The sequence below is a fragment of the Anguilla rostrata genome, chromosome 8, assembly GCF_018555375.3.
Source record: "Anguilla rostrata isolate EN2019 chromosome 8, ASM1855537v3, whole genome shotgun sequence".
Lineage (NCBI taxonomy): Eukaryota > Metazoa > Chordata > Actinopteri > Anguilliformes > Anguillidae > Anguilla > Anguilla rostrata.
In genome coordinates this window covers 56,616,278-56,641,334 of record NC_057940.1, presented here as the reverse complement: position 1 = coordinate 56,641,334, position 25,057 = coordinate 56,616,278, and the positions used below count along the sequence as shown (strand labels likewise).

The 25,057-nt window shown below is 46.1% G+C and overlaps 4 protein-coding genes and 2 non-coding genes across 8 annotated transcripts; 4 read left to right on the top strand and 2 right to left on the bottom strand.

Annotated features, from left to right (window-relative positions):
• The first annotated feature begins 324 nt into the window (after window positions 1–324).
• rps5 (ribosomal protein S5) lies at window positions 325–4,415 on the top strand. The gene is made up of 6 exons (XM_064349207.1): window positions 325–468; window positions 1,368–1,473; window positions 2,464–2,673; window positions 3,112–3,240; window positions 3,817–3,915; window positions 4,288–4,415. The coding sequence occupies exons 2-6, from the start codon at window positions 1,369–1,371 to the stop codon at window positions 4,354–4,356; spliced, it is 612 nt and encodes a 203-aa protein (XP_064205277.1). The 5' UTR covers window positions 325–468; window position 1,368; the 3' UTR covers window positions 4,357–4,415.
• LOC135262291 (small nucleolar RNA SNORA3/SNORA45 family) lies at window positions 2,004–2,138 on the top strand. The gene has a single exon (XR_010332171.1). It is a non-coding gene; the product is annotated as a small nucleolar RNA SNORA3/SNORA45 family (small nucleolar RNA).
• Window positions 3,419–3,553, top strand: LOC135262292 (small nucleolar RNA SNORA3/SNORA45 family). The gene has a single exon (XR_010332172.1). It is a non-coding gene; the product is annotated as a small nucleolar RNA SNORA3/SNORA45 family (small nucleolar RNA).
• A 1,802-nt stretch (window positions 4,416–6,217) lies between the features above and the next one.
• On the bottom strand, window positions 6,218–13,008 carry ddah2 (DDAH family member 2, ADMA-independent). Of its 3 annotated transcripts, none has more exons than XM_064349204.1 (6): window positions 12,441–13,008; window positions 9,662–10,407; window positions 9,007–9,195; window positions 7,826–7,945; window positions 7,509–7,652; window positions 6,218–7,209 (listed from the first exon to the last, which is right to left on the bottom strand). In XM_064349204.1, exons 2-6 carry the CDS (start codon window positions 9,959–9,961, stop codon window positions 7,093–7,095), a joined length of 870 nt encoding a protein of 289 aa, XP_064205274.1. In that variant the 5' UTR covers window positions 9,962–10,407; window positions 12,441–13,008; the 3' UTR covers window positions 6,218–7,092. The 3 variants fall into 3 exon arrangements, with proteins under 3 accessions (XP_064205274.1, XP_064205275.1, XP_064205276.1); XM_064349205.1 differs by lacking the exon at window positions 12,441–13,008 and adding an exon at window positions 11,671–12,051; XM_064349206.1 differs by lacking the exon at window positions 12,441–13,008 and adding an exon at window positions 11,565–11,588.
• A 1,194-nt stretch (window positions 13,009–14,202) lies between these two features.
• Window positions 14,203–17,178, top strand: LOC135262238 (protein Bouncer-like). The gene is made up of 3 exons (XM_064349201.1): window positions 14,203–14,493; window positions 15,468–15,587; window positions 16,230–17,178. Exons 1-3 carry the CDS (start codon window positions 14,442–14,444, stop codon window positions 16,430–16,432), a joined length of 375 nt encoding a protein of 124 aa, XP_064205271.1. The 5' UTR covers window positions 14,203–14,441; the 3' UTR covers window positions 16,433–17,178.
• On the bottom strand, window positions 17,168–24,761 carry clic1 (chloride intracellular channel 1). Its single transcript, XM_064349197.1, has 7 exons — window positions 24,251–24,761; window positions 24,027–24,081; window positions 21,807–21,916; window positions 21,535–21,660; window positions 20,791–20,897; window positions 20,272–20,453; window positions 17,168–19,982 (listed from the first exon to the last, which is right to left on the bottom strand). The coding sequence occupies exons 2-7, from the start codon at window positions 24,066–24,068 to the stop codon at window positions 19,821–19,823; spliced, it is 729 nt and encodes a 242-aa protein (XP_064205267.1). The 5' UTR covers window positions 24,069–24,081; window positions 24,251–24,761; the 3' UTR covers window positions 17,168–19,820.
• Window positions 24,762–25,057: the final 296 nt, after the last annotated feature.

Sequence of the window (25,057 nt, the reverse complement as noted above, 5' to 3'; positions counted from 1 at the left end):
TTTAAACGTAAGTGGACACTTGGCTTTTTAGAAATGTTTTTTTTAATTATTATTATTTTGAATGGATACTCTAACAATTTAGTATTACCAGTATGCTACAGCCACCCAACTACAAATGATAAAAGTTAAAATCACTGTTTTCATTCAGCTTTAGTTGAGCATGGCTGACAGGACCAATAAAATGTCATCGTTAAAATGATAAAACTTACATTCCCACTGAGGCGATACATTACAGTGTAATTCATTAGTTTACTAAAGATATGTAGGCTACTAAACGTTGTCCGCTGTTCGAACTGATAGATGCTATTTAAATTTCAACATTTCAGAAGAAACTACAAGTTCAATGAGCGCCAGCACCCTCAGCCGGAAGCATATGCACCACTTCCGCCAACCTGGATATCTCCGCGAGCCGCCTCGTTGTGGCCCTTTTCCGTCTTAGAGAAGTGCGGTGCGGAGCTACATTCATAAGTGAGTAAAATACACCCTAAAATGTATACTAAAACAACTTCAGAAACTTCACATATCTGACATGGATGTTTATTACGTCGATACGCCTCGTGTGCGATGGCATCTGGCTTTACGTTTCATGTTAAATGGTGTTTATTTAAGTAGTTGGTACAGCCGAGAATTAATGAATTCTCTGCAATGGCTGGTACGTGAACTAGCGGAGGCGCATGTGTATTAGCACCCTGCCGTACACGTTGATCCACAGATCATTGGCTCCTAAATACCTCTTTTATTGCGAATAAGGACCTATGGTAACAGTAGCGGTAGGTTGCAAGCGTTAGCGTTAGCTATACTGGTATTTATCTGTCAAGGCGGAATAACGGGGTATGTTAAGTCGAGGCCTTGTTACATTTGCCCGTGGATGTGGTGTAGCTAAGCTTGCGAACATGTGCCGTCTGGTTGGCTTTATTTAAATATTTGCCTGAAATGGTTACGATTTATAAACGGGTGTTACCTAGAACATGCCCCATCATTTCTTAAACAATGTTGGGGTATATTTGGCTTGATAAGTACAGCTAGCTCGTCAGTGGTTTTGACTTTTCTTAGCATCCATTAGCTAGGTATTCGAGTTGTCTCTTGCAAGCGGTCAGCATTTATTCAAAAAGGCACCTAGCCAGCCAGCTACATGTATACTTTATATCAGAGTATATTTGCAGTATGATATAAATTCCGTTTGAAAAACCGATCATCGCTTGGAAATATAGCTAACGTAATCCTGATAAGTATATGTTTAAGAAAAAAAAGTTTGTAGACAGTTAAGTGTGCACAGCGTGTAGATGGCTATTATAATGATACAGAATATAAACAAGCCGTTTCAAAAGGTGTAACTGACTTCGCGCTCTCCTCCTTTTCTTCCGCAGGATGACAGAGTGGGAGACCGCCCCGGCAGTTGCCGAAACTCCGGAGATTAAACTCTTTGGAAAGTGGAGCACGGACGATGTCCAGATCAATGACATCTCCCTGCAGGTAAAATATCACACAACCCACACTCTCCCCTCTCATCTGGAGTCCGTTTCTTATGGAGTCAGGAGACTGTAGAATTATAGCAACTGCTGCATCGTACTCAGAACCAGGACAGTGCTTTAGGAAGGTGAAAATGTCACAGAGGTAGGTGTTGTGCATGGAATCAGGCTCATAGACAGCAAGCTGAGTATTGTTGGGTATCCAGTTGGCAGTAGATTCAAGACCAGGTTGACACTAATGCGAGATCAGTCCACCATTATTTCTGGGATACGCTCTGGTAATTAACCGATGGTCAGGAACTCCTGATCTAATCTAGATGGGGCTACATTTGGAGGTGTGATTCTTAGGTGGAAGTTAAAACTTGCTACAGCCAATAAGATTTCAGGAATCCCATGTCACAACAAACCAAGGTCCCTTTCCAGATGCTCTAAGGACTCTCTGGGGTCAAGATTATTTGACTTACTCGAGATGCAGTTAATGAACCCCTCCCCCCATTTGGAGACTGAAAATACTTGGTGTTTCGTCCAATGGTGAGCGAGACTAGAGTCACATCCTGACAGCTTCTCATTGTCCTGGTGTGCTAGAGTCCTCGCAGAGCAAAGCCCTCTCTGCTTATTCATTGGCTGCAGCCTCACGTGCCCTAGCCAATCACCGGCTCAGAGACAAGATTCCACCTTCCCCCAAGGTTACTGTGTTTAATATAGCAATGTTCCGTGTTTTGCGTGCGTGTCGGATATGGGTCAGTTCTGTGTTTGAAAAGTTCTTTTAACCCTTGAGATCACAAGTGTGTGATTAGAACGTTCTTAACGGAACATTCTAATGCTGATGTCACAATCACTACTGGTGACTGAAAGCGGTGGAGTTCTAGAACACTGACTTAGACTTTAGAAAAAAATAAGGACCAGCTTCCTCTTGTCTGTATCCCAATCATATCCATTGATATAAAATCCAAAACTTATGCATTTCCTAACCCCTCACTCTCGCCCCACGCAGGACTACATCGCCGTGAAGGAGAAGTACGCCAAGTACCTCCCACACTCTGGGGGGCGCTACGCGGCCAAGCGCTTCCGCAAGGCGCAGTGCCCCATCGTCGAGCGGCTGACCAACTCCATGATGATGCACGGCCGCAACAACGGCAAGAAGCTGATGACCGTGCGCATCGTCAAGCACGCCTTCGAGATCATCCACCTGCTGACGGGCGAGGTGAGCGCCAAGATCACCCTGGAGAGGCGCAAGATGCACGAGCTGCAGCGCTGGGGGAGTGAGGTTCTAAGGAAGCCCATGGCGCTCCACCATTGGGGTTCAGGGCACCCCTCTCCTCACTCGTATTCAGATGTTTGACAGACGCTCTTGTCCTGAGCGAGTTGACGAAGTAGATGTTTAGCTTGGCAGCGTCTCAGCTCTCTGCTTAGTCAAAACTCAAATGGACAGTCAGAGCATAAACACATCTGCGGTGTTTAATGTCCCAGCGGGCCTGCTGTTTAATGTACCCTCTGATTGGGCCTGCTGTCTGTAATACTGTCTGTGATTGGGCCTGCTGTCTGTAACGTCCCCTGTGATTGGGCCTGCGGTCTGTAACACTGTCTGTGATTGGGCCTGCTGTCTGTAACCTCTAATCCATCTGTTAACTCCGTTTCCCAGAATCCCCTGCAGGTGCTGGTGAACGCCATCATTAACAGTGGGCCCCGTGAGGACTCCACCCGTATTGGCCGAGCCGGAACTGTCAGGAGGCAGGCCGTGGACGTGTCACCACTGCGCCGTGTCAACCAGGTACGGGGGGCGTGGCTTATACAAGCACCGCACGCACACACTGCGCGGTTTATACAAGCACTACACACACACACTATGCGCTACTGCACGGTTTATACAAGCACTACACACACACACACTATGCGCTACTGCACAGTTTATACAAGCACTACACACACACGGTATGTGCGACTGCACAGGCGAGACTAGAGTCACATCCCGACAGCTCCTCATTGTCCTGGTGTGCTAGAGTCCTCGCAGAGCAAAGCCCTCTCTGCTTATTCATTGGCTGCAGCCTCACATGGCCTAGCCAATCACCGGCTCAGAGACAAGACTCCACCCCTCCAAGCAGCACAGGGATTAGGATAGACATGTTGTGTAGACCATTGGAGGGAAAGTTCCGTGTGTGAATGTGAAACGCCGTGGTGTGAGGAATCTCCTCGCGAATAATCGGGATTATGGCGCTCCCGTTTCCCAGAGCCTCCCGCAGCTGGGATGTGGGAGGCACGCCAGGAACACCAGAGCTCGGCATCTGGTCAGCCTACAGTTGGTTGGTTGGTTACCCTGACGACCCCTCTACCCCCCCCCCCCCCACAGGCGATCTGGCTGCTGTGCACAGGTGCGAGAGAGGCAGCATTCCGCAACATCAAGACCATCGCAGAGTGTCTGGCCGACGAGCTCATCAACGCAGCCAAGGTGAGGCTTTTAAACTCCGAGTAATTCTGCTCCCTCCTTTTAAACCCTGAATTCTGCTCCTTTTATTCCTTTTAAACCCTGAATTCTGCTCCTTTTATTCCTTTTAAACCCTGAATTCTGCTCCTTTTATTCCTTTTAAACCTGGAATTCTGCTCCTTTTATTCCTTTTAAGCCATGAATTCTGCTCCTTTTATTCCTTTTAAACCCTGAATTCTGCTCCTTTTATTCCTTTTAAACCCTGAATTCTGCTCCTTTTATTCCTTTTAAACCCTGAATTCTGCTCCTTTTATTCCTTTGGCCGGTGTTGCTGTGCCGTGTGATTCGGCCCGATGCTGAAACGGAGTTCTCTAAACACTCTGTCTTCCTCCTCAGGGTTCGTCCAACTCCTACGCCATCAAGAAGAAGGACGAGTTGGAGAGAGTGGCCAAATCCAACCGTTAAATTGTGATTTTTTGCTTTACTTTTCTTCATTAGCAAGAAATAAAATTTTGGAAACTTCACCATTGCTTTTGCCTTTTCACTGGGGATACACAGTAATTGTAGTTTGGGCTGAGGGTTGATGGTAATTGTAGTTTGGCCTGGGGATTGATGGTAATTGTAGTTTGGGCTGAGGGTTGATGGTAATTATAGTTTGGGCTGGAGATTGTGTGAAACAGGGCAAGAGAAGGACTGGGTTTCATTCCTAATTATTCACTTGATTCAATTAAAGCCTGATCATTGACATTTTAGCTAAATTTCTTGGTATGGTAATGATAGCTGAGAGAAGGAGAAGATATTGGTTGAGACAGTTAGCTAACTGAGCCAGAGTGGAACTGCTTGTAACAAAAACCGGTACAGCATACACACTAGCCCTCCAGGAACTGAACTGCCCGCCCCTGCTGTAGAATCTTAATCACCATTTTTGTTTTTGGACCGAAATCATTTTGCACAAATTCGATGGAACCAGCCCAGACATGAATGTTTGACTAACTGTATGGCATTAAGACGACTTGCACATGTTTTTCAAATTGAGAACACAGCCGCTTTTGAATACAGATCATGTGCAGTCACTCTTTTTCTTGTATTTAAAGCAGTAATTAAGCCACATGATTAAGTTATAAACTCTCTTTATCCAAGTTTACAATCAGGAAATGGTATTCACTTCCAAAGTCTGCCCTAATTGGCAGTCACATACATGGGCGCTCTGGTGATTGGTTGAAGCTGCACAAGAAACATAGTCCCTAACAGATTAAAAAGGATTGCACAAGGTCTTAAAGGTGTATAAAATAATACAGTTGGAGGTTAATGTTGAATTTCAATCATTAGTTCAAACGGAAACAAGTGATGCGATTTACGGAACGAACAAAAGACACATTTTTACTGTCATGGACTTTATTCTAGGAAGGGCCAAAACTCCTCTACATCAGATACAAAGCATACATGTCACTGCTACAAAAAAGTGGTCTACTTCAGAAAGTAATATAGGAAAAAAAGTTAACTGGATTGTTTGGACTTGATTGACGGCTAGACCACAGTGCCGTAGTGGTCAAGCCCAGGGTGCACTGCTGGAGTTCAGTCTGGGCTGCAGGTGTACACTGAACTGCTCGCATCGTGGTCTGCAACCCTGGGCTGCAGGTGTACACTGAACTGCTCGCATTGTGGTCTGCAACCCTGGTCCTGGGCAGCCGTGGGATACATTGCCATTTTAGACTGTAAAAATCAGCAGCACAGGCCACAGAAACCAGGTGACTTCTCTGTGTAAATCTCCTGTTTTATCTGAATAAGTACTGATTTTACACCAATAAAAACCCCAGCAGGCCAAACTGTCTGAGAACAGGGCTGTGGACCGGGTTGCCAGGGGTAACGGAGAGACACGGTTCCAGCGAAAGGACTGCAGGCAGTCTGTAGATTTATCAGAACCCCAGAAGGCCCTGGCAGCCCTTCAGAAACAGACACACTCGGCTACATGCTCAACGGCCACATCCAGGGCATTGTGACATCTTTACGGCCGTCGATACAGCACCAGCTGCCTTCCGTATTGAGCCTACGCTTGTAGTGTTAGCGCTGCTACTGAACTGTAGCTGTAGTGGTTGGGCAGTTCCTCCATTACTAAGGGTTAGGGTTAGGGCTGGGTGGACAGCGTGTGTGTTTCTTCTGGCTTTAGTGTGTCTACTGGGCCTTTCACTGAAGATCTGCCACCTGCTACAGGCCTGGGCCACAGCCCCTCATTTTCCGGAAGGTGCTTCAGATTGAAACGAGACAAAAGACAGCAGAATGACGAGAGAGAGATTCTATTCCACTCAAAACGAGAGATGCCACTCCACTCAAACGGAAGTCACACCGCTAGTCTGCTATCTCTCCCGCATCTGTGTGCGGTGTTTTTCAACAACAATGCTGATCGTTTTACTGCACGGATTCAGCAGCGAGGCAGTGAAACTGATAAAACCTTGTGCTCACGTCAACTGCAGCAACAGGAGACCGTAGCAGGAGAGAACCTTGAATTTTTTTTTTTTTTTTGGAACATCTCTCAGGAAACAGGAGGGATAAGCATCTTTCAACATGTTACCGTAGATGACCTAATGTTAGCTAGCTTGTTTAAACAAACCAAAACTCAGGGCCAAGCAACAACTCTCCATTTTCAAGGCGCTAAGCTAGTCTAAAGGGTGGCATTTCTCTTACAGTTTAATTTGGATCACTCTTTGCCCTGTATCCATTCAGTACATTGGCCAGCAAAGCTCGCTTTTAATTTCTAATTCCATTCATGCTGCATGTTGATTGGCGACAGCTGGCGTAAGCTCAAGTACGTAATGTATATTACAATTGTGTGTGGCACATTTGTTTACTGGGTGCACCATTGATAAGGTTCAAATTTCACCACAGCTGAACCTGTGTGTGTGTGACCTTGTGTGACCTTTTTAGTGGTTAATGGGACAGCGGTGCGCCGTGGAATTCTCTAATTACAGAATGTGTGACCTCACAGGAAAAAGGCTGGGAAACACAGGTCAAGAGAACGAGGCACTATGATGTCATAGTCTATTCGGAATGTAAACTGCACCGGCCGTTCTGATTGGCTAGAAGATCACGGCCGTGTCGGAAACAGTTTACTTGCCTACTATTGAGCACACAGTACTCAATAGTAGGCAAGTAAGCTGTTTCCGAACTGTAGTTTTGGGGGGGGGGGGGGTGCTGGCAGAATATTTAAAGCTGTGGCTTGCGATTGATAAGCAGACAGAAAGAGGACAGCGCCCCCCCGAGCTTGGAGGCCTCAGTGCAGGCAGTGGGCAGGAGTGTGTAGTCTGTCAGCTTCTGGAAGGCCTGGGAGGGAAACAGAGTAGGAGGTCAGAGTTCAGAATTTTAAATCTGTTTTTACTGTTATCTTACACCCCATAAAACAACCATCCCCTGCCTGGGAAACACTGCAATGGAGAGGATTTTAAAAAGTAATATAAAATTAAAAGGAGGCATTGGGGGGTCAGGGGCCAACTGAAGATTAATAATATTGGCCACAATGAAAGCATCCATCAGAGAAAGAGAAAGAGGGACAGAGAGAGAGAGAAAGGGAGGGATAGAGAGGGGAGGAGGGAAAGAGGCGCAGTGACAGAGGGGGTCCTCACGGGGGCGCTGTCGGGACACTCGTCTGCCGTCCGGTGCAGGAGGAAGTGCGCCTTGGACGGGCCCCTGATGTAGATGCAGTTGGCGGCGGCGTCTTCGGGGACGGTGAGCACCTCGTAGTGATGGTCCGTCAGCTGCTCCATCATCTGCACGCGAGTGAGGTCACATGTCAGGGGTCAGGGGTCATGCTGTACAGGTTTTGACCTTATGAGAACATGCTGAACAAATGCAAAACTGGGCTTCTTGTTTCATTTAAGAAATAAACAAACACACTCTCTCTCTCCCACACACACTCACACACATGTGCACACACACCCACCCTCAGAGTTTTCTTCGCTCCTTCACTGTTGCTGATGACGATGGTGTCAGGACCCCCCATGGAGCAGATGTTCTTCAGGCGAGTGCCCCCACACACCGGCACAGTGGACACGGCAAAGTCCTGCATGTGGCACAGCCAGTCACACGCAGTTAGGACAACACAAACCAAAAACAACCAATTACACGTAGAGTTAGGACCACACACACCAAAAATAACCAATCACACACAGAGTTAGGACCACACACACCAAAAACAACCAATCACATGCAGAGTTAGGACAACAGACACCAAAAACAACCAATCACACACACAGAATTAAGACCCAAGATCTCACCAGTAAAAGACATCACCTCAATGAGACACACGCATACTCCCAGAATCAAGGTGACAGTCTATGAACAAGCCAATTACCCTAAATACACAAGGATTAAAAAATGAACAGACTGAATTTGGCACTAAATGTCCCGTTTCTGACCTGCGAGGAGATTAATTAAGCTATAGGTGGTGTTAACTGGTAAGGTGTGAGCCAATCTAATCCATGCACACGCATACACACACACTCTCCCGCACGCATGCACACACACACATACTCACGAACGCACGCACGCACGCACACACACACACACATTCACACACACTCTCACACAGACGCACTCTCACACAGACGCACACACACACTCTCTCACACACACTCACACACACACACACACACACACACAGACGCACACACACACACATACACACGCACTCTCACACAGACACACACACACACTCTCTCACACACACTCACACACGAAGGTCACCAGCACTTACACCACATCTGGTGCGTGAGCATCCCACACGAACTCTTCACACGTGAGAGCAGCACCACCACTCTGTGGCACACACGAGCCCCACTCCCACACCCACTCCACCACCAGTCACTCCACAGCACCTCCCACACCCCCGTCTGCACACACACTCACACACACACACACACACACACACACTCACACACACTCACACACACACTCACACACACACACTCACACACACACACACACACACACACACACACACACACACACACACACACACACACACACACACTCACAAACGCACGCACACACACACACACACACACAGACGCACACACACGCACTCTCACACAGACGCACACACACTCACACACACACACTCACCCGGAAGGTGTCAGCCAGCACTTCAGCCCCTCGGTGGTTGGTGTGGGGGGAGATTCCCACGAAGAACTCTTTCCCGGTGAAGAGCACGTCGCTGCCCTCCAGTGTGGCCCCCCCGGAGCCCCCCTCCTCCCCCCCCATCTCCACCACCGTCAGGTTCAGCTCCGACAGCACTCTCCTCACCGCCTCCGCCTGGGGGGAGCAGAGAGGCGGTGTCAGCGTGCACACACACATCCTCCTGCTCGGGGGGATGGGGGGTTGAGAGCATATCCATAACTGAGGAGTGTTAATTCACTTGTGTGATGTGTTTAATATCCACTGTAAACAGAAACTCACCCTGTTTTTTGTCACACACACACACACACACAAAACTTACAACACTGTTCGACTCCAAACTTAACCTGACAAAGCATTAACTGAGCTTTTGCTTTTAAGTTTTTTCTTCTTTTTCTGTGATAGAAACTAAATTTTTAAGTGCATTTAGGTTTTATAGTGTACAATAGTAAACAGTATTTTTATGATGTATTTTTTCTAAAACTGGTCAGAACATTATTCTGTTTTATCCTTATCTCTGATGTTTTAAAGATGAGATTTTAAACCGCCATTAGAGTTTGTTTGTTTGTTCGGTTTTTGGCGCTTTGGCGGGTTGTGGCCGCACCTCACTGCGCCGCTGCTGTTGCCATGGCCGCGTGACGAGCGCCGTGTCTCCCTGGACGACGGCCAGGTCCTCCAGCCTCCAGCTGTCGGGGAGGGCGGGGTCCGGGGGGATCTCGATCAGCTGGAGCCCCACTTTCTGCCGCAGGGCCCCCGTCAGCATGCCGAACTGCCGCTGCGCCTTGGCCAGCTCCGTCACACACCCCCCGTTAGTGTCGCCCCCCTCCGCCGTGCCCCCAAAGGATTCTGGGATGCCACGGACCACGGCGTGCGTGAAGCAGCCGTACGGCCGAACTCCCGCCATCGTCCTGCGGTCAGGAGAGTGAGTGCGAGCGTGTGCACGCGTGCGTGCCTGTGTGTGTGAGTGAGTGAGTGCGTGTGTGAGTGTGAGTGTGAGTGTGAGTGAGTGCGTGTGTGTGTTCAAGAGAGAGAGAGAGGTCCCAGGTTTTGCTTTAGAGGTCTAGTGTGAGTGTGAGCATGCACGTGTGGGGGTGTGTGTGCACGTGTGTGGGTGAGCGTGCACGTGTGGGGGTGTGTGATTAGTGTTCTCTGGCTTTTGAAAGGACAGCCACGGATGGGCATGAGGGGGCACCTGTCAATCAATCAATCAATCAATGCACTGCTGACACCACGCCCACAATCTGGGACTCCATGGTTCAGTAAGCAGAGATGTGTTCTGGGTTGGGTCTGAACCAGCTCTCTGACATGGAAAACAAAGCTTGTTTCTTCTTTTTTAAAATCAAATTTCCCCTAAAAGACAAAAAAAGAGAAACAAATTTACAACAAAAAAAAAGCCATGAATTTGACGTTCACCAGAAATCCACCTTTTTCCTGACGGCTGCATTAATTCAGTTAACTATGACCATAACCTACATACAGAAACAGACAAAAATACCTACAATAATAATAATTAATACTGATAATACTTTAGGCTCGGGTACTTAACGGCCGATGCCGTGCACCCGTTGGGATAAGATTGTCATGTTACGAACTTTAATCACCCCAACAATACAAAATCAATGCATTCAGTCGTCTAGCGTCTGACTCAGTAACACTGTCACACTGCATACGACTAGGCCCCGGGAAGCGATCCGGAAAATAATTTAGGCAACAAGTGTCGGAAAACTTCTACCCTCGTGAAACTACACAAACACGTCGTGAAAATCACACATCCAACGCGCTCATCTTCGCACGCAATCGAAGACAGGTAGCGTGCCAAGATAACCGACTCCCATCCATGCTAGTGTGCAAAACTCTTCCCAAAGGACGAAAAGCGGTTACGCTGCCAACTGAGTCACCGGTAGCATCATCTGGCTACCCCTGTAGCCGCGACATGTCACGTATTCTGGGTGTAGTAGGTGTAGCCTATAGCACCCAATTCAGTGTAGCCTACACCACAAAAAAGCGTCCAGTCGTGATACAATACATATTTCGATTAGGAAAACGACACCACGTAGACTATAAGAATTGCATTTATTACTATATCGAGCGACTGCAGTCGTAGCCGATCCAAATGAACGCGGTGGAAGTAAACAGAGAATAAACTAGCAAGCTGCCAAAGTTGACGCCCAGAGCACATCAGACAAAATATTTCCCAACCTCGTATTATAACTTTCCCAACTTTAATATTGCTTAAATAGCTTCTTTCCACCCCGATCAGCTGCCGCCGCTATTTCTTTCAATTTCGAGACCCTATCCTGCTATACCCACCAACTCCTTTAGTTTTCTCCCGCTTCACCCGACACCCTCGCGCTCTCTCTCTCATCCCATTTCCTTCCTTCACATCCCCCATTTTTCACTCGACCGAAAACCCAAAATGTGACCCTAATACGCCGGGCAGTACGCTTCTGTTACTCATAAACTACGTTATAAAGCAAGTGCAAAGAAAGAAACATAAATTATTTTACCACAAATACGCAGAAGTTTAGTTTAGACCGGACTTCGATGAAATTCTCGCTGCAACTTAATCGCTACAGTTGATTGAGATGTCGGTCTGTTTAATGAAGTACGCACCTAATATTCTCTCGCCGCTCAAATTCACAACAGGGCTCGCCTACAGGACGGAAGATCCGTTAATAGACTGTAAAATCTGTAAATGTATCGTCTCGTGTATTTCGTTAATCTAGCCCGCTTCGTTCTGGGTTATGCCCCATTGTTTCAATCATTAGTCCACCACACCCCCACTCCAGCCTCTCGTTTCGCCCCTGGGAAATCTCGGGACGTTCGCATTATGCCCAACAGACAATGGATTCGCTTTGGTTTCTCCCCCTCTATATGCACTATCCTATAATTTCATTATTTACCGAACCTTATGCTAGTTGTGATCATACAGTAAGAGTCGAATCAAATAACGCATTAAATTAAACTTCCTCTGTCAAAACATCGAGGTTCATAATCTTCGCCTTCGGACAAACCGTGTCGATGTGCTGAATAAAATGTTTGCAGGAGATGGACAGTCGTTATTTAATCATTGTTTGGTCTGCAAACTGTCCGTGAGCGCACACACACAATCCGATCTCTCTCCAAATTTGGGTCATTTGCGAGTAACCAAAGTTGCAATTGACTGCATTGAAAATCTAGATTTGTAACCAAGCATACTCCTTGATTCGCCATTACCACTTTTATAGGGTGTGAGATGACTTCTACATACTTTTTTATCCTGTCCCGTCTAAGTGTACATCCATCAGAGCCCGGCAAGTCCAACAGCTAGCCGATAGAAAATAGGTCGAAAGAATGTTAGCAGTGTAGGCTACTGTAGCAAAGGTCTAATGAACAAAACATACCCACTCTTACGCCACGTCTTCCCGGCCCTTTTCTTTACGGATCCATATTTTAATCGTATGGGAGCAAGATGTTGCTCGACTTGTTCTTCTTTTTTTCAGAAGCAAATGTTTGCCTTGGCTTATGCTACCAAAAACAAGTGACAGATGGCGCTTGGAACAGCGGTGCTCAAATCTCCTTTTTTCGGAGGGAGTAAGAATTTAATTGCCCTCTAGCGGCAATTGTGTGTCATTGCCACCGAAATCTCTGGATTACAGTGTAGGTCTCGTCGCCTACTTTTGCGCCCGCACCGCAACAGAGTAACAAAGGTAACAATAAATAAAGAAAATCACGCTAAGCCTAATACTAACGGTGCTATACGCTATCTAGATGCGTCTGGAAACTTCAATGCTGGCCAGAAATCTGGTTCCTGGGAAACAATGGTAGTTCGATTTCGCCTTTGACAGCGTTCTGTCGCTTTTTCCTGCCTTGTCGAAATGTCTTCATAGTCATATAAACTAACTAAAACAGGTGTATCATGACTCTGAACGAACGTTACTTATTTTCGGTACAGCAGTAAAGGCACACCTATATGGTATATGTACCTGATAAACTGCCCAATTTATGTATGAACATCACGAATTAAATATGCCTTATAGTTTGTGCTTGATGCTTGTGAGTTATTGATGTGTTTAAATTGAATACAAGTTTCAGAAAAACCACACTAGTGATGAAAAATAAAAACCTCAAACAAGAAACAGGTGAACATAATTGCATGGGCGTCGCTGAACACATGCGCATGCGCAGTACTCATTGGTATAACAAACTGATATTACGACATGTCAGAACACCTGCAAAGGCTGAGCTTAGTCATGAGCACTGTATTGACTATCAAGCAAAATCTATACGTTCATTAGGCTCATTGTCGAACTGCTATTGGCCTATAGTGTGTGCATGCGCACGTGTGCACAACATATGCGTGCTCCGTGCGAACGCAGAGGTGGGAAGTCCTGGGGTCAGAAGGTCCCGCCCTGGGTTTCTTCCACTCATGAAGACTAAGCAGTTCTACTTCCTGGCTGAAGCATTGTGCTAATTAGCGAATCCAGGTGGTTGGAATAAAATACTGGGGAGGACCTTTACTTTCTGAACCTGGATTTTCCAGCTCTGCACAGAGATACACGCACACACACACTCACACACATGCCCACACACACACTCGTGCACACACACACACACACACAATGACCTCGACGCATTTATATCTTGGCAGTGCCTCCTGGTCACTTGACTGTCCTACCACTTCACTGCACGTCTTTCATTAAAAAACAATGGAAAATTCAGTTAAGTCTGAGTCTCTCCCTCACTCCATCCTTCCCTCTCTTTCTCTCCCTCTGTGTCCCTCCCTCACTCTCTCTCTCTCCCTCCCTCCCCCTTTTTCTTTCCCCAACACTTCCACAAAATGTTCTCAGACTATTGCTGCCATCGTGTCCATCAAATCAGAACTGATTTGTAGTTTTTATTTTTTGGAAGTATAAGGGGTGTGTTGAGTTCATAAGCACATACTGAGAAAAATGGGCTCCAAACTCTTTACTCTTGCACTGGCAAATAATACACATTTGTGCGTTTTCTAAAATGCCTCTCTAAGTTTCCAATTTGGACACTGAACAATCACTCCTTCAGTTGTCAATTGACTGTTAGTGTCCAAATGACATTATTAGGGGCTTGAGGTTAAGGGACTGGGGCCTGGCGTTCTGGCTGCGAGATCACATGCTTGGCCAAACAGAGAAAGAGAAGAAAGAAAGAAAGAGAGAGAGAGAGAAGGGGAGGGAGAGGGAAAAGCCGGATGACCAGACAGAGAGAGGACAGCATAAACGAAATCTTTCAGCGTGAGAAAACAGTTTTGCATAACGAAAGACCGCGACAGAGAGAGCTGAACGAAAAAGAGACTGGAGATAAAAGCGTAAAACAACAGGAAGAGCCCCCAGACGAGCGGTCCGACCCCCGTCGCTGTGCAGAGGGAAGCCATGGCTGGCGCTCTCGGCTGCCTGCTGCTCCTGAGCGGCCTCCCGTGCGTGGGTGAGTAGCCGCTCTGCACCCGGAGGGACTCCCGCGTTCTTCGCCACGGCGTTCCTGTGCCTCCTCGCGCGCGTCCTGGCGCTGACGGGATCCAGCGAGGTCCCCGTAACCTGCCGGTCTGCTCGCTTACCCCTGGGGTACCCCCTCCACCTCTCCAACCCCTTCAGTGGTTTTTTCCCCTCTGCGTACTGATGCACACACACACACCACACACACACTACACACAATCACAGTTAAATGACACCAGGCGGCCAGTGGAGGATGGGCTCCCCCTTTATAGCCAGGTTACTCTCGAGATTTCTTCCCATTGGGAAAAGAAAAAAAAAATGTTTTTATTAATAGAACATGGTACAATATAGTAGAGTAATAGTATTTAGTAGTTAATTTAATAGTTAATAAATGTTATGTAACTGTCATTGTTACGGTTGCTCTCAAGCCCCCGCAAACATAAGCGATGCCGACACCAAGGTGTCCCAAAACTAACCAATAACTTTATTTAAATACATATAAGGAACACTAAAATAGCTGCAAAACACCAGATAAAATCAAGACCCGGCCGTGGTCGAGAGGTGAGGAGAAAAAACTCCCATCTCCTGAGAAGCCGACTCCAGGCTTCTTAAAAGGGCACCACCACAGGTGCTCACAATTAACGTTAACAAGACACACGCGTGTCCAAACAGCCAGCGCCCCCACCTCAGGCGGAGGGACGTAACAGTCATTTACGTTGTTATTGTTGTTGCTGCTTGTTTAAAAAAAAAAATCATACTATGGTTGATTCTTGTTATCGCTATGCTTTGGCAATATGTATTTTTAAATATGTCATGCCAATAAAGCATTTGACTCTTCTTCTCTCTATCTCTCTCTTTCTGTCCAGTCTCCCTGAGTTGTAGTGACATTAAATAACTCTCTCTCTCTTTCCCTCCTCTCTCTATCCCTCCCCCCCCGCCTCTCTCTCTCTCACTCTCTCTCTCCAGTCTCCCTGACTTGTTACACCTGCCTGTTTCCCGCCATTTCTCCTGTGGACTGTCTGAAGTTCCCCCAGCAGTGTCCTCCAGACCAGCGCTGTCTGTCCAGCACCGCCATCGGCACGCGCGGTGAGAACGGAGTAAAGCCGTTTACTAACCATAACCCTAACCCCCCAACCTAACCCCCAACCTAACCCTAAACCCAAACCCTAACCCCCTAACCTAACCCTAACCCCCCCAACCTAACCCTAACCCCCAAACCCTAACCCCCCCAACCCTAACCCTAACAGCAGCCCTGCTCTAGCTGTTGAATGAGGTCTGCTGTGATAGAGTTGGAGTGAAAACCTACACGACGGTAGATCTCCAGAAAGCCAGTCAGATAATGGCTGCCGATCTCCTGTGCCATAACGCCACTGGGATCGAGACTCAGCCGTGCACAACTCCATCCCATGCGTATGCAAATGAGAAACACTCTGTTTTAAAGGCACGGAGCGGACAATCACATGCCACGGCCCGGGGCCACAAAAATTCAACTCTGTGCCTTTAAGACAAACTGTTTCGAATTTGCATATGTATGAGATGGAGGGCGATGCTGTTGGTATTGGCACGCCTCCTATTGGCTCCAGGTCCTCCCAACTCAGTCTGAAACATGCTCTCTTTTCCAATAATGACAGGAAGGAGCTGTGAGATTTACATGAGCACACACACAGCCGCAGGAACAGGTAACACACTGAATGTGATGATGTGTGTATTCTGTTCTCCTGGTTGCAGGAGACTCTAACCCTGTGGTCCTGTATGAGAAAAGCTGTGCTGTGGCCTCCCAGTGTGGCCTGAGAGGCCAGAAATACACCATGGGCCTCAACTTCACCTACAGCAACGAGTGCTGCGACACTGACCTGTGCAACGCTGCCCCCTACAGGCCTGGGGGTCCCACGCTCTACCTCCTTCTCCCCCTGGCTCTCGCTCTGTGGTGATCTGCCCCTGAGGTCAGACGTCTCCAAAGCTGGAGTCAGCCACCGTGTCTGCTGGCTGGATTCACAAGTCATTGATCGGCTAGAGTCCACACATACACACACACACGCATGTACGCGCGCACGCACGCACACATGCACGCACACACACGCATGCACACACGCATGCACACACACATGCACGCACACACCCTTCTGAAAGGATGCCAAGTTGCCAAGGGGCTCCCTATATGTCCCCTTAATAACTTTGAGTTGTAATGTGCTATCTGTCACTGACTGAACCAATCAAAACACAGCTCTGCAAGACAGCGCAGTCTGATTGGTTCACACCAGTAACACACTAATCGCGTAATTAAGGCTCCTCAGAAAGTCTTCCTGCTCTGTCATGACTGATATCCGCTGTCATGACTGATATCCCCTGTCATGACTGATATCCACTATCATGATAGAGCAGTGTTTATATTCTCCAAAGTCCCTGTCAAAAAACAGGATTAAACAGAGCAAAAGTTCATTTTGTGGCCTAAACTTTCGATATGAATGTATGCTGATATTTAAAAATACTAAGATGATTTTCTCACATTCTTTTTAACAATAGCTTTTGTAAGCCAAATCTCAACATTCTCTCTCCTGTATTGTTCTGACCAGAAGAATTAATGCAAAGTTTTTCATGCAATATTTTATTGTTGAGCTGTCTATGAAACAATTGGCAAGAAAAAATAAAAAACATAAATAAAATGATCTCTGACAAATCTTTATTTTATTGAATTCTTTTGATCAGGGTTTAACAGATTGACATTCTCAAAATCAGACTCCTTTTGACTAACCAACAAAACAGAAATAATAAAAGAAGACATTTCACTTTCAAAATAAGTTTAAGTTTTCGACTGCCACCAAAAACAGACGTTAAAAACAAAACAAACGTTAGCTTGGGTTTAAAGCCTTTCTGTTCACCGGCAACGTTCAGTAACAGTCTGAACTGTTAGCACAGAGTGAACAAAAATGGCTGCAGAAAGATTGGATGGTAAGAAAAGAATCATTTGGCTTTTTATAACTGATTGTAATAAAGGTAATATTTGTTTCTAGTTTTTAAAATGATCCACGTTGAAGTGAACTTGGGTGCAGACGTTCTCTTGTTGAACGAAAGTCAGGTGTGACAAGCTGATGGATTGATTGGTAACATTATGCTCTGACAGTTTTTACTGCCAATTACGCAAATACTTTCAAAATTCAAATTCAAAATTAGAAAGAAAATGCAGTCGGAATATGCGTAGCTAATATGCGAAAAAAGAGAAACATTACCCAAAACCCAGTTCTCCTCCCTGCCATTTTACAAACAAAGTTTTACAAGAACCTGTGGAATCTGTGAAAACTGTGAAAACCAGAAAGTTGTGAGAAAAAAAGAGTTCAAGGAAGAACATAAACCAAAACCAGAAAAGGAGCAGAAAAATGAAAGTGAAAAAAATTCTCTGGTGATATATATATTTAGTTAATTAACACAAATTCAGTCCTTATTTCTACATTTTGAAAGATTTTGGTTCCTTTTCTTCATTGGTGGGGTGGGGGGATCTTGGGTTCACTGCAGCAAGAGAACAGAACCCTGTCTTATAGGACATCACGTCCCCCAGGCCTGTCTTATAGGACATCACGTCCCCCAAGCCTGTCTTATAGAACATCACATCCCCCAGGCCTGTCTTATAGGACATCACGTCCCCCAGGTCTGTCTTATAGGACATCATATCCCCCAGGCCTGTTTTATAGGACATCACATCCCCCAGGCCTGTCTTATAGGACATCCTATCCCCCAGGCCTGTCTTATAGGACATCACATCCCCCAGGCCTGTCTTATAGGACATCATATCCCCCAGGCCTGTCTTATAGGACATCACATCCCCCAGGCCTGTCTTATAGGACAACACGTCCCCCAGGCCTGTCTTATAGGAAATCACGTCCCCCAGGCCCCACATGAAATCACTTCATATGAACGCCACAGTCAAATCAAATGACAGATTTTAAATTCACTATAAAAGGCCACCTTAGGTGTTTTCATTTCTTTTTATTTTAAATAAAAAATAAACAAACCTAATCTAGAAGAAAAAAAAGGAAGCAAATATGTGGCAACATCTTCCCTTCAATTAAGGCCACGTGGAAGGCCTCCCTTTATACCCTGTGCACTTCCGCAAACGAGATAAATAAAACTAGAAAACATCCGCATGTCCCGTTCCTGCATTTGAAATGTAAAAGACTCCCATTTATGATTCTCTGGCAACATGGACGCTCTGCTGTGGTTCATACGCTACGCAGTGAAGCAGCTCCACTGCGGTGACACCTCTACCTCACGGCCTCCGGGACCCCAGACGGGGCACCCCAAACTGCGCTCAACAAAGGAACCGCCAAGGGACAGCGAGTTTCAGAAAACTGAAAGTTAAAAAAAAAAAAATTTTTTAATGGTTTGAAGAAAGGTTTGCTCCATTTTATCAACCTGAGCAGGTCACACATTTCAGAGCCACATTATAAAATTTTGAAGCCCCTCATTGCTGACCTGGGCCCAAAACACAGCCTACATGAGTACTCAAATCCCCATGACAACGGCGGGCCAATGCTCTGCAAACACAGAGTCTTCAAGGGGACAAAAAAAGACTAAGCGGGAAATTTTTTTAGAGTGGCTGTTGGGTCTAGAGTATGGTTGGCCATTTTAGAATGGCCCTCAGGTCCAGAGTATGGTCAGCCATTTTAGAATGGCCGTTGGGTTCAGATTATGGGCGGCCATTTTAGAATGGCCCTAGTTTTCATAACGTGGTGCAGAACATCCGTTTCCATGGTATCATACCTGGCCACGCCCTCTTAACGAACTCCAGCATTAAAGGTGGGTAGCTGAGTTTGCGGTGAGTGTAGAAACTGTGTGGTGCAAACACATCCTGAGGTGGAAGGTCCAGGGGTCAGAATGTAAAAGTGCTGCCGTGTGTTTCTTACACCCAGGAACTCAGCCAGCTGATTTCACTCATTAGCTCTACCTCCTGACTTGTGCTAATCAGAAAATCCAGTCGATGAGAAGGAAATACTGGGGAAAATGAACCTGGGTCTTCCTCCTCTGGATGCATCCTTCAGCAAAAGCACAGCTCGTTCTTCTGAGTGCAGAAAGGAAGAAGGAACAGCAATACCTTCAGTTCACCTGCAAGCACATAGCATCTACTCTACTGGCATGTTTCTGCTGTGTGTGCGCGCGTGTGTGTGTGTTTGTGTATGCGTGTTTATGTGTGCGTGCGTGTGTGTGTGTGCGCGCGTGTGTGCGTACGCGTGTGTGTGTGTGCGTGCGTGTATGCGCGCGCGTGTGTGTGTGTGTGTGCGCGTGTGTGCGCGCGCGCGTGTGTGTGTGTGTGCGTGCATGTGTTCCCTATTTGAGCGCTTTGGCCACAGAGGCATAGGCCATGTTGATCTCGCTGTCGCTGGGGCAGGTGGAGGAGAACTCCTCCCGTGATTGGGCGGCATCCAGATACCGCCACAGAGCGGTGAGTGAGCGAGGGATGGAGAACCCGCGGTACTTCAGACACACCACCTGAGAGGGAGGGAAAAGAGAGGGAGGAAGAGAGGAGGAGGAGAAGTGAGAACTACACTCCAAATTGACATTAATACTGCATAAACAAGAGAAAGAGGGTGAGCTTTGACTTTGATGCTCCTTTAATAAAACATTCATTATGCTAAAATAAATGTAAAAATCTAACCAAAAACATCAAAAAGAGAAACAAACTGGCCACAAAAGAAAGAGGGAGAGGGTGAGAGAGAAGGAGAGGGTGAGAGAGAGAAAAAGAGAGAGAAAGAAAAGGAGAGGTTGAGAGAGAGAGCACCTTGACGATGTGCAGTTTTGGAAGCAGGTTGCAGTCAGCCAGTGTGAGTTCCTGCCCATCAAGGAAGGGGCGGGAAGAGGAAGTGACATCGTCCGCGCTGTTTTCATCGATCTCTTCAGGAAGTGGAGTGCTGAGGTAGTCGTCCAGCTTCTTCAGAGCTTTCAAGAGGCCCTTCTCTAGGTCTGCCAGAAACACAAGTTAAAGTAACACACACACACACACACACACTCACACACACACACACACACTATACACACACCATACACACACACACACACACACACACACACATACACACTCACATGCATGCACGCACATTCACACGCATAAACATGTACATGCACACACCATACACACACACACACACTCACACACACTTACATGCATGCACGCACATTGACACGCATACACACGTACACACACAGCCCCGCATGGATGAGTGAAACTGGGTCCACATACAGAAGTCAGGAGCGCACGCGCAAGGAATTCACTGAATTCAGTGAATCCCCCGAGTCTTACTGTCGTTAAGCTGCGGGTTCGAGTTCTTGATGTAGGCGGAGAACTTGGCGAAGACGTCCACCCCGGCCGTGTTGGACTCGGGGTTACGGGCGGCCAGACGCGGGTACCTGGGGAACAGGAAGCAGGCGAGATTCAGAGCTCTCCGTTACAAATCACTTTAATTAAGGACAGGAGAGTGAATCTCCCTCACGAATCACTTTAATTAAGGACAGGAGAGTGAATCTCCGTCACGAATCACTTTAATGAACCACAGGAAAACGAATCTCCCTTACGAATCACTTTAAGGACAGGAGAGTGAATCTCCCTCACGAATCACTTTAATTAAGGACAGGAGAGTGAATCTCCCTCACGAATCACTTTAATTAAGGACAGGAGAGTGAATCTCCCTTACAAATCACGTTAATTAAGGCATTTGGCAATACTTCCAAATCACTTCCTGCAGGTACGGAGGGAGGGAAAGAGAAATGGAAGCCGAAAAGATAAAGTGAATCGGAGGAAAAGAACAGAACCCAGACAGAGACGGAGGAGAGGAGAGGTAATTCAGGCTTTCGGCAGATTTCCACTCCTCGCCTCGTACAGACCAATCACACAGCGGGATCCTCGCCTCGTACAGACCAATCACACAGCGGGATGTTCACCACAGCGATTCAGCTCCTTTCAGCACATCCTCTGGCCAACCGCTGTGCCTGTGCTGCTGGTATCAGGAGAGACAGAAGAGAGAGAGAGAGAGAGGGGGGCTCTCACTTTGGGGGACTGAGGTTCTCCTCCAGAAACTCCTCGATCTTGTTGGTGTCGGTTTTGACCTCGGCGCCGTACAGCAGGAACGGGGGCTGAGCTCCAGGAGCCAGGTCTTTCAGGATGTCTGGCTTTCTGCAGGGAGAGAGAGGGAGAGAAAGGGAGGGAGGGAGAGAGGGAGAGAGGGAGGGATGGAGAGAGATGAGAAACAGTGAGGGAGGAGACGGAGAGAGAAGGAGAGAGAAAGACAGGGAGGGAGAGCAATGTGAAAGACGGCTTACCTCTTCATGTCAACAGTTGTGACGTTGAAGGTGACTCCTTTCAGCCACAGCACCATAAAGAGGCGCTGGGAGAAGGGGCAGTTTCCAATGCTCTGCCCATCACTGCCTGCCTGAAACACAGAGACACAGCCGCTAGAACCCTGTTACACAGCCGCTAGAACCCCGTTACACAGCCGCTAGAACCCCGTTACACAGCCCCTAGAACCCCGTTACACAGCCGCTAGAACCCCGTTACACAGCCGCTAGAACCCCGTTACACAGCCGCTAGAACCCTGTTACACTGCCACTAGAACCTTCTGTTACACAGCCACTAGAACCTGTTACACAGCCTGCCTGAAACACAGAGACACAGCCGCTAGAACCCTGTTACACTGCCACTAGAACCTTCTGTTACACAGCCACTAGAACCTTCTGTTTCTTTTTAGGAATGGAGAATCAGGGGTATTGGTATCGACTACCGAAATTTAGACGTCTCAGACTGTATTTGCAGACTGACCGGCTGACTGGCTGATGACAAACGGACAAATTATTTTTCACTGGAATTAAAACGTACAAAAAGTGACAATCGCACACAATTGAGGGTTAAACTTCACCGAACCTTCGCTTAAGCTGAAGCTCATACATAACACACCATATGCTAATCATACTGTAACATACAGACACCTGGCTTGCCTTGACTGTATAAATAACAGTAACAACATGTAAAGCAGATGGCAGCAGGTTGTATATCTGTTATATTATGGTGTTTCACGGTAAATAAAATGATTAATTTTATTTAAGCCATTTACAATTTGTACTTTTGCCAGTTGCCATTCATTATTTTACCATAAAATTTAGTTTTTTTTTTAAACCAGTGTATACATTCCTCAAAAGTGCAGTACTAGAGCAGCCAGACAGTAGCGCATTAAAATAGTCTAATAGTCTAACAGGTGCAAAACCAATTTCTCTGTATCCTGTATGGAGAGGAAACTTCTCTTTTTTGAAATGTTGCGTGAGTCATAGAAGGGTGCATTGGAAATGTTCTTAATATGGACATCAAGGAAGAGATCGTCTTCAAGGGTCACGCCAAGGTGTTGCGATGTAACTGTACAGCTGTCTTTTTGTAGGATTAGATTGGAAAATGTGGATTTTTTAAATATATCATAATATATATTATATATTTTTAGATTTTATGTCCGCTTGTTTCTAATTTCTAATAAATAGGCCTTATTAGTAATATAATAATGATTGTTGTCGTTGTTGTTGTTACTATTATTATGATTCATATTACTATTGATGTTGTTATTATTATTATTATTATGTTATAGTTGTAGCGCATGAAGTTTGAAATCCTGGGACAAACCTCGTTGCTTACAATTAAAAGAATTGTTTCCGGCGCTAGACAATGAACAACGTCTAACCTAAAAGAACACACAACTGCTCTTCACACCCACCCCGGTTTACGCCTGCAGAAAACAGGAACGGGCGTTCCTGTTTTGCAACTTTTTCGGCCATTCTCTCAGAAATAAAACTTGGAAAATAAATATATCTACGTGACAATAATAATAATGTGTAATAAGGTGGACGATATGTATGCAAAAAATAAATGATTCGAGAAGGGCATGATGCCAGTCTCGCGCCGAGCCTCTGCAGCTTTCTCTTCCGCCACTCAGCGTCGACAGGTTGTTTGAATGGCGAGGACAGGAAATCGTTAAAGAAGTTTCGAAATTCACATCTTTCACACAAGAAAAAACATGGTGGGGAGTCGGGGTGTTCATTTGCCACAAACAGATCCAAAATTGGGCCAATACCAAATCTGGAACCACGGAGTGGATGAGGGTTTACTTACTAAGTTTGTCCGGATAAGCAAACGTGTCGCGTGTTCTATTTCTGTTTTCTTAACGCCAACGCCCTTCACTCACAGGGCAACTAAAACAGCCCTTCTTATTTTCCAAGCTTGTTTCAGCACGAAACAAATATAACAGAGTATGCTACATTTCTTAGAACACTCTGAGGACAATGAACCATCACCAGTAGTACGCCCTTGGCAGAATGAACGATGTGGTCGTGATTTAGATAAGCGTATGACTTTGAACAATGAGCATGCAGCCGATAAAAGTTATTATAATGCAGTTAAACGTCAACTACGCTAGTTAACGATGAATAATATGCATTCAATAGTATAAATAAGGCCTTGTTTGACACGATTAAATTCTGATGTTTTCGGAAGAACGAACTTACCTTCACAAAAAGTTCAACTTCAGGTCGATTTTCGTCACTCATGTTCTCCTGAATACTGTCATTGTTCAGGGAGAAAAACGGTTTTTTAATGAAAAAATGTACAACCAAGCCAAAAAGCAATGACGGTACAGATTAAAATCAATCCCATTGCAAGCCAATAGTTAATCTATATACTGTACAAGTGACATTTACGTTGAGGAAGAAAAACTTTGACTATGCCTCACCTTAAGAGACGTCGTAACGAGACAACCAAGGTTCACCTTCCGCTCTGCAGCAAACAATGTGTTTCTTTCAATGTCCTTGGAAATAAAAGTTGTCTTACTTAGCTAAAGCGCTTGTCAACGCGTGATAAGTGTATATTATGATGATGTTTTATATATGTTATATAAATATTGTTAAAATGACTCGCGGTGCTTTGTTCAGGAGTGTGGACAGCACTTTACAGAAGCTCGCGGCGTAGGCGCCTGCACGATTCCCCCTCCCTCGCGCGTACTAACTCGCCGTTTCCTGAATACGAAAATGTACAACCGAACCCGCTAACTTGGACAAACGAGATGTGATTAAAATATGAAAAACGTATAGGGTTTAAACGCCAACAAATACACACAAGAGAAAGAGGTGTGTGCTAATAGAACGAAACTTGAATAACTGTTAAACTGTCAAGTTTTTAAAAGAAAATAACTAGGCAGACAGGGAGGCACGAGGAGGGTGATGAGTCTGAATAATTGTGCTCTGTTCATCCGTGAAATCGCTCAGCTTCTGTGACCGCTAAATCCCTCCCTAAACGGAATAAGCTACCTTTCGGGATAAAAAGCCCTCTGATTATTGCGTATTAATTGCGAATTAGATATGTTAGCTTGACTATGTAATGAAAATGGGGCATCACTAGCCACGTTTACATGCAGAATATTTCCTAATTCCGAATACAATCCGTTTGAAGATTCCACATAAACTGCTTACACACGTTGATCTGATTAAGGTGTGCGTTTCCATGCGCAAGCATGTAATGCGAATTAAACTTTTTTGACAGG

Coding starts and splice junctions, on each gene's coding strand:
- rps5 (XM_064349207.1), top strand. CDS start 1,369: ATGACAGAGTGGGAGACCGCCCCGGCAGTTGCCGAAACTCCGGAGATT. Junction 1,474..2,463: donor TCAATGACATCTCCCTGCAG/GTAAAATATCAC, acceptor CGCCCCACGCAG/GACTACATCGCCGTGAAGGA. Junction 3,241..3,816: donor CACTGCGCCGTGTCAACCAG/GTACGGGGGGCG, acceptor CCCCCCCCACAG/GCGATCTGGCTGCTGTGCAC.
- ddah2 (XM_064349204.1), bottom strand. CDS start 9,961: ATGGCGGGAGTTCGGCCGTACGGCTGCTTCACGCACGCCGTGGTCCGT. Junction 7,653..7,825: donor GAGCGAAGAAAACTCTGAGG/GTGGGTGTGTGT, acceptor ACTCGCGTGCAG/ATGATGGAGCAGCTGACGGA. Junction 7,210..7,508: donor AGTGTCCCGACAGCGCCCCC/GTGAGGACCCCC, acceptor TTTCCCTCCCAG/GCCTTCCAGAAGCTGACAGA.
- LOC135262238 (XM_064349201.1), top strand. CDS start 14,442: ATGGCTGGCGCTCTCGGCTGCCTGCTGCTCCTGAGCGGCCTCCCGTGC. Junction 14,494..15,467: donor GAGCGGCCTCCCGTGCGTGG/GTGAGTAGCCGC, acceptor CTCTCTCTCCAG/TCTCCCTGACTTGTTACACC. Junction 15,588..16,229: donor CACCGCCATCGGCACGCGCG/GTGAGAACGGAG, acceptor TCCTGGTTGCAG/GAGACTCTAACCCTGTGGTC.
- clic1 (XM_064349197.1), bottom strand. CDS start 24,068: ATGAGTGACGAAAATCGACCTGAAGTTGAACTTTTTGTGAAG. Junction 21,661..21,806: donor ACAACTGTTGACATGAAGAG/GTAAGCCGTCTT, acceptor CTCTCCCTGCAG/AAAGCCAGACATCCTGAAAG. Junction 20,898..21,534: donor GAGAACCTCAGTCCCCCAAA/GTGAGAGCCCCC, acceptor CCTGTTCCCCAG/GTACCCGCGTCTGGCCGCCC.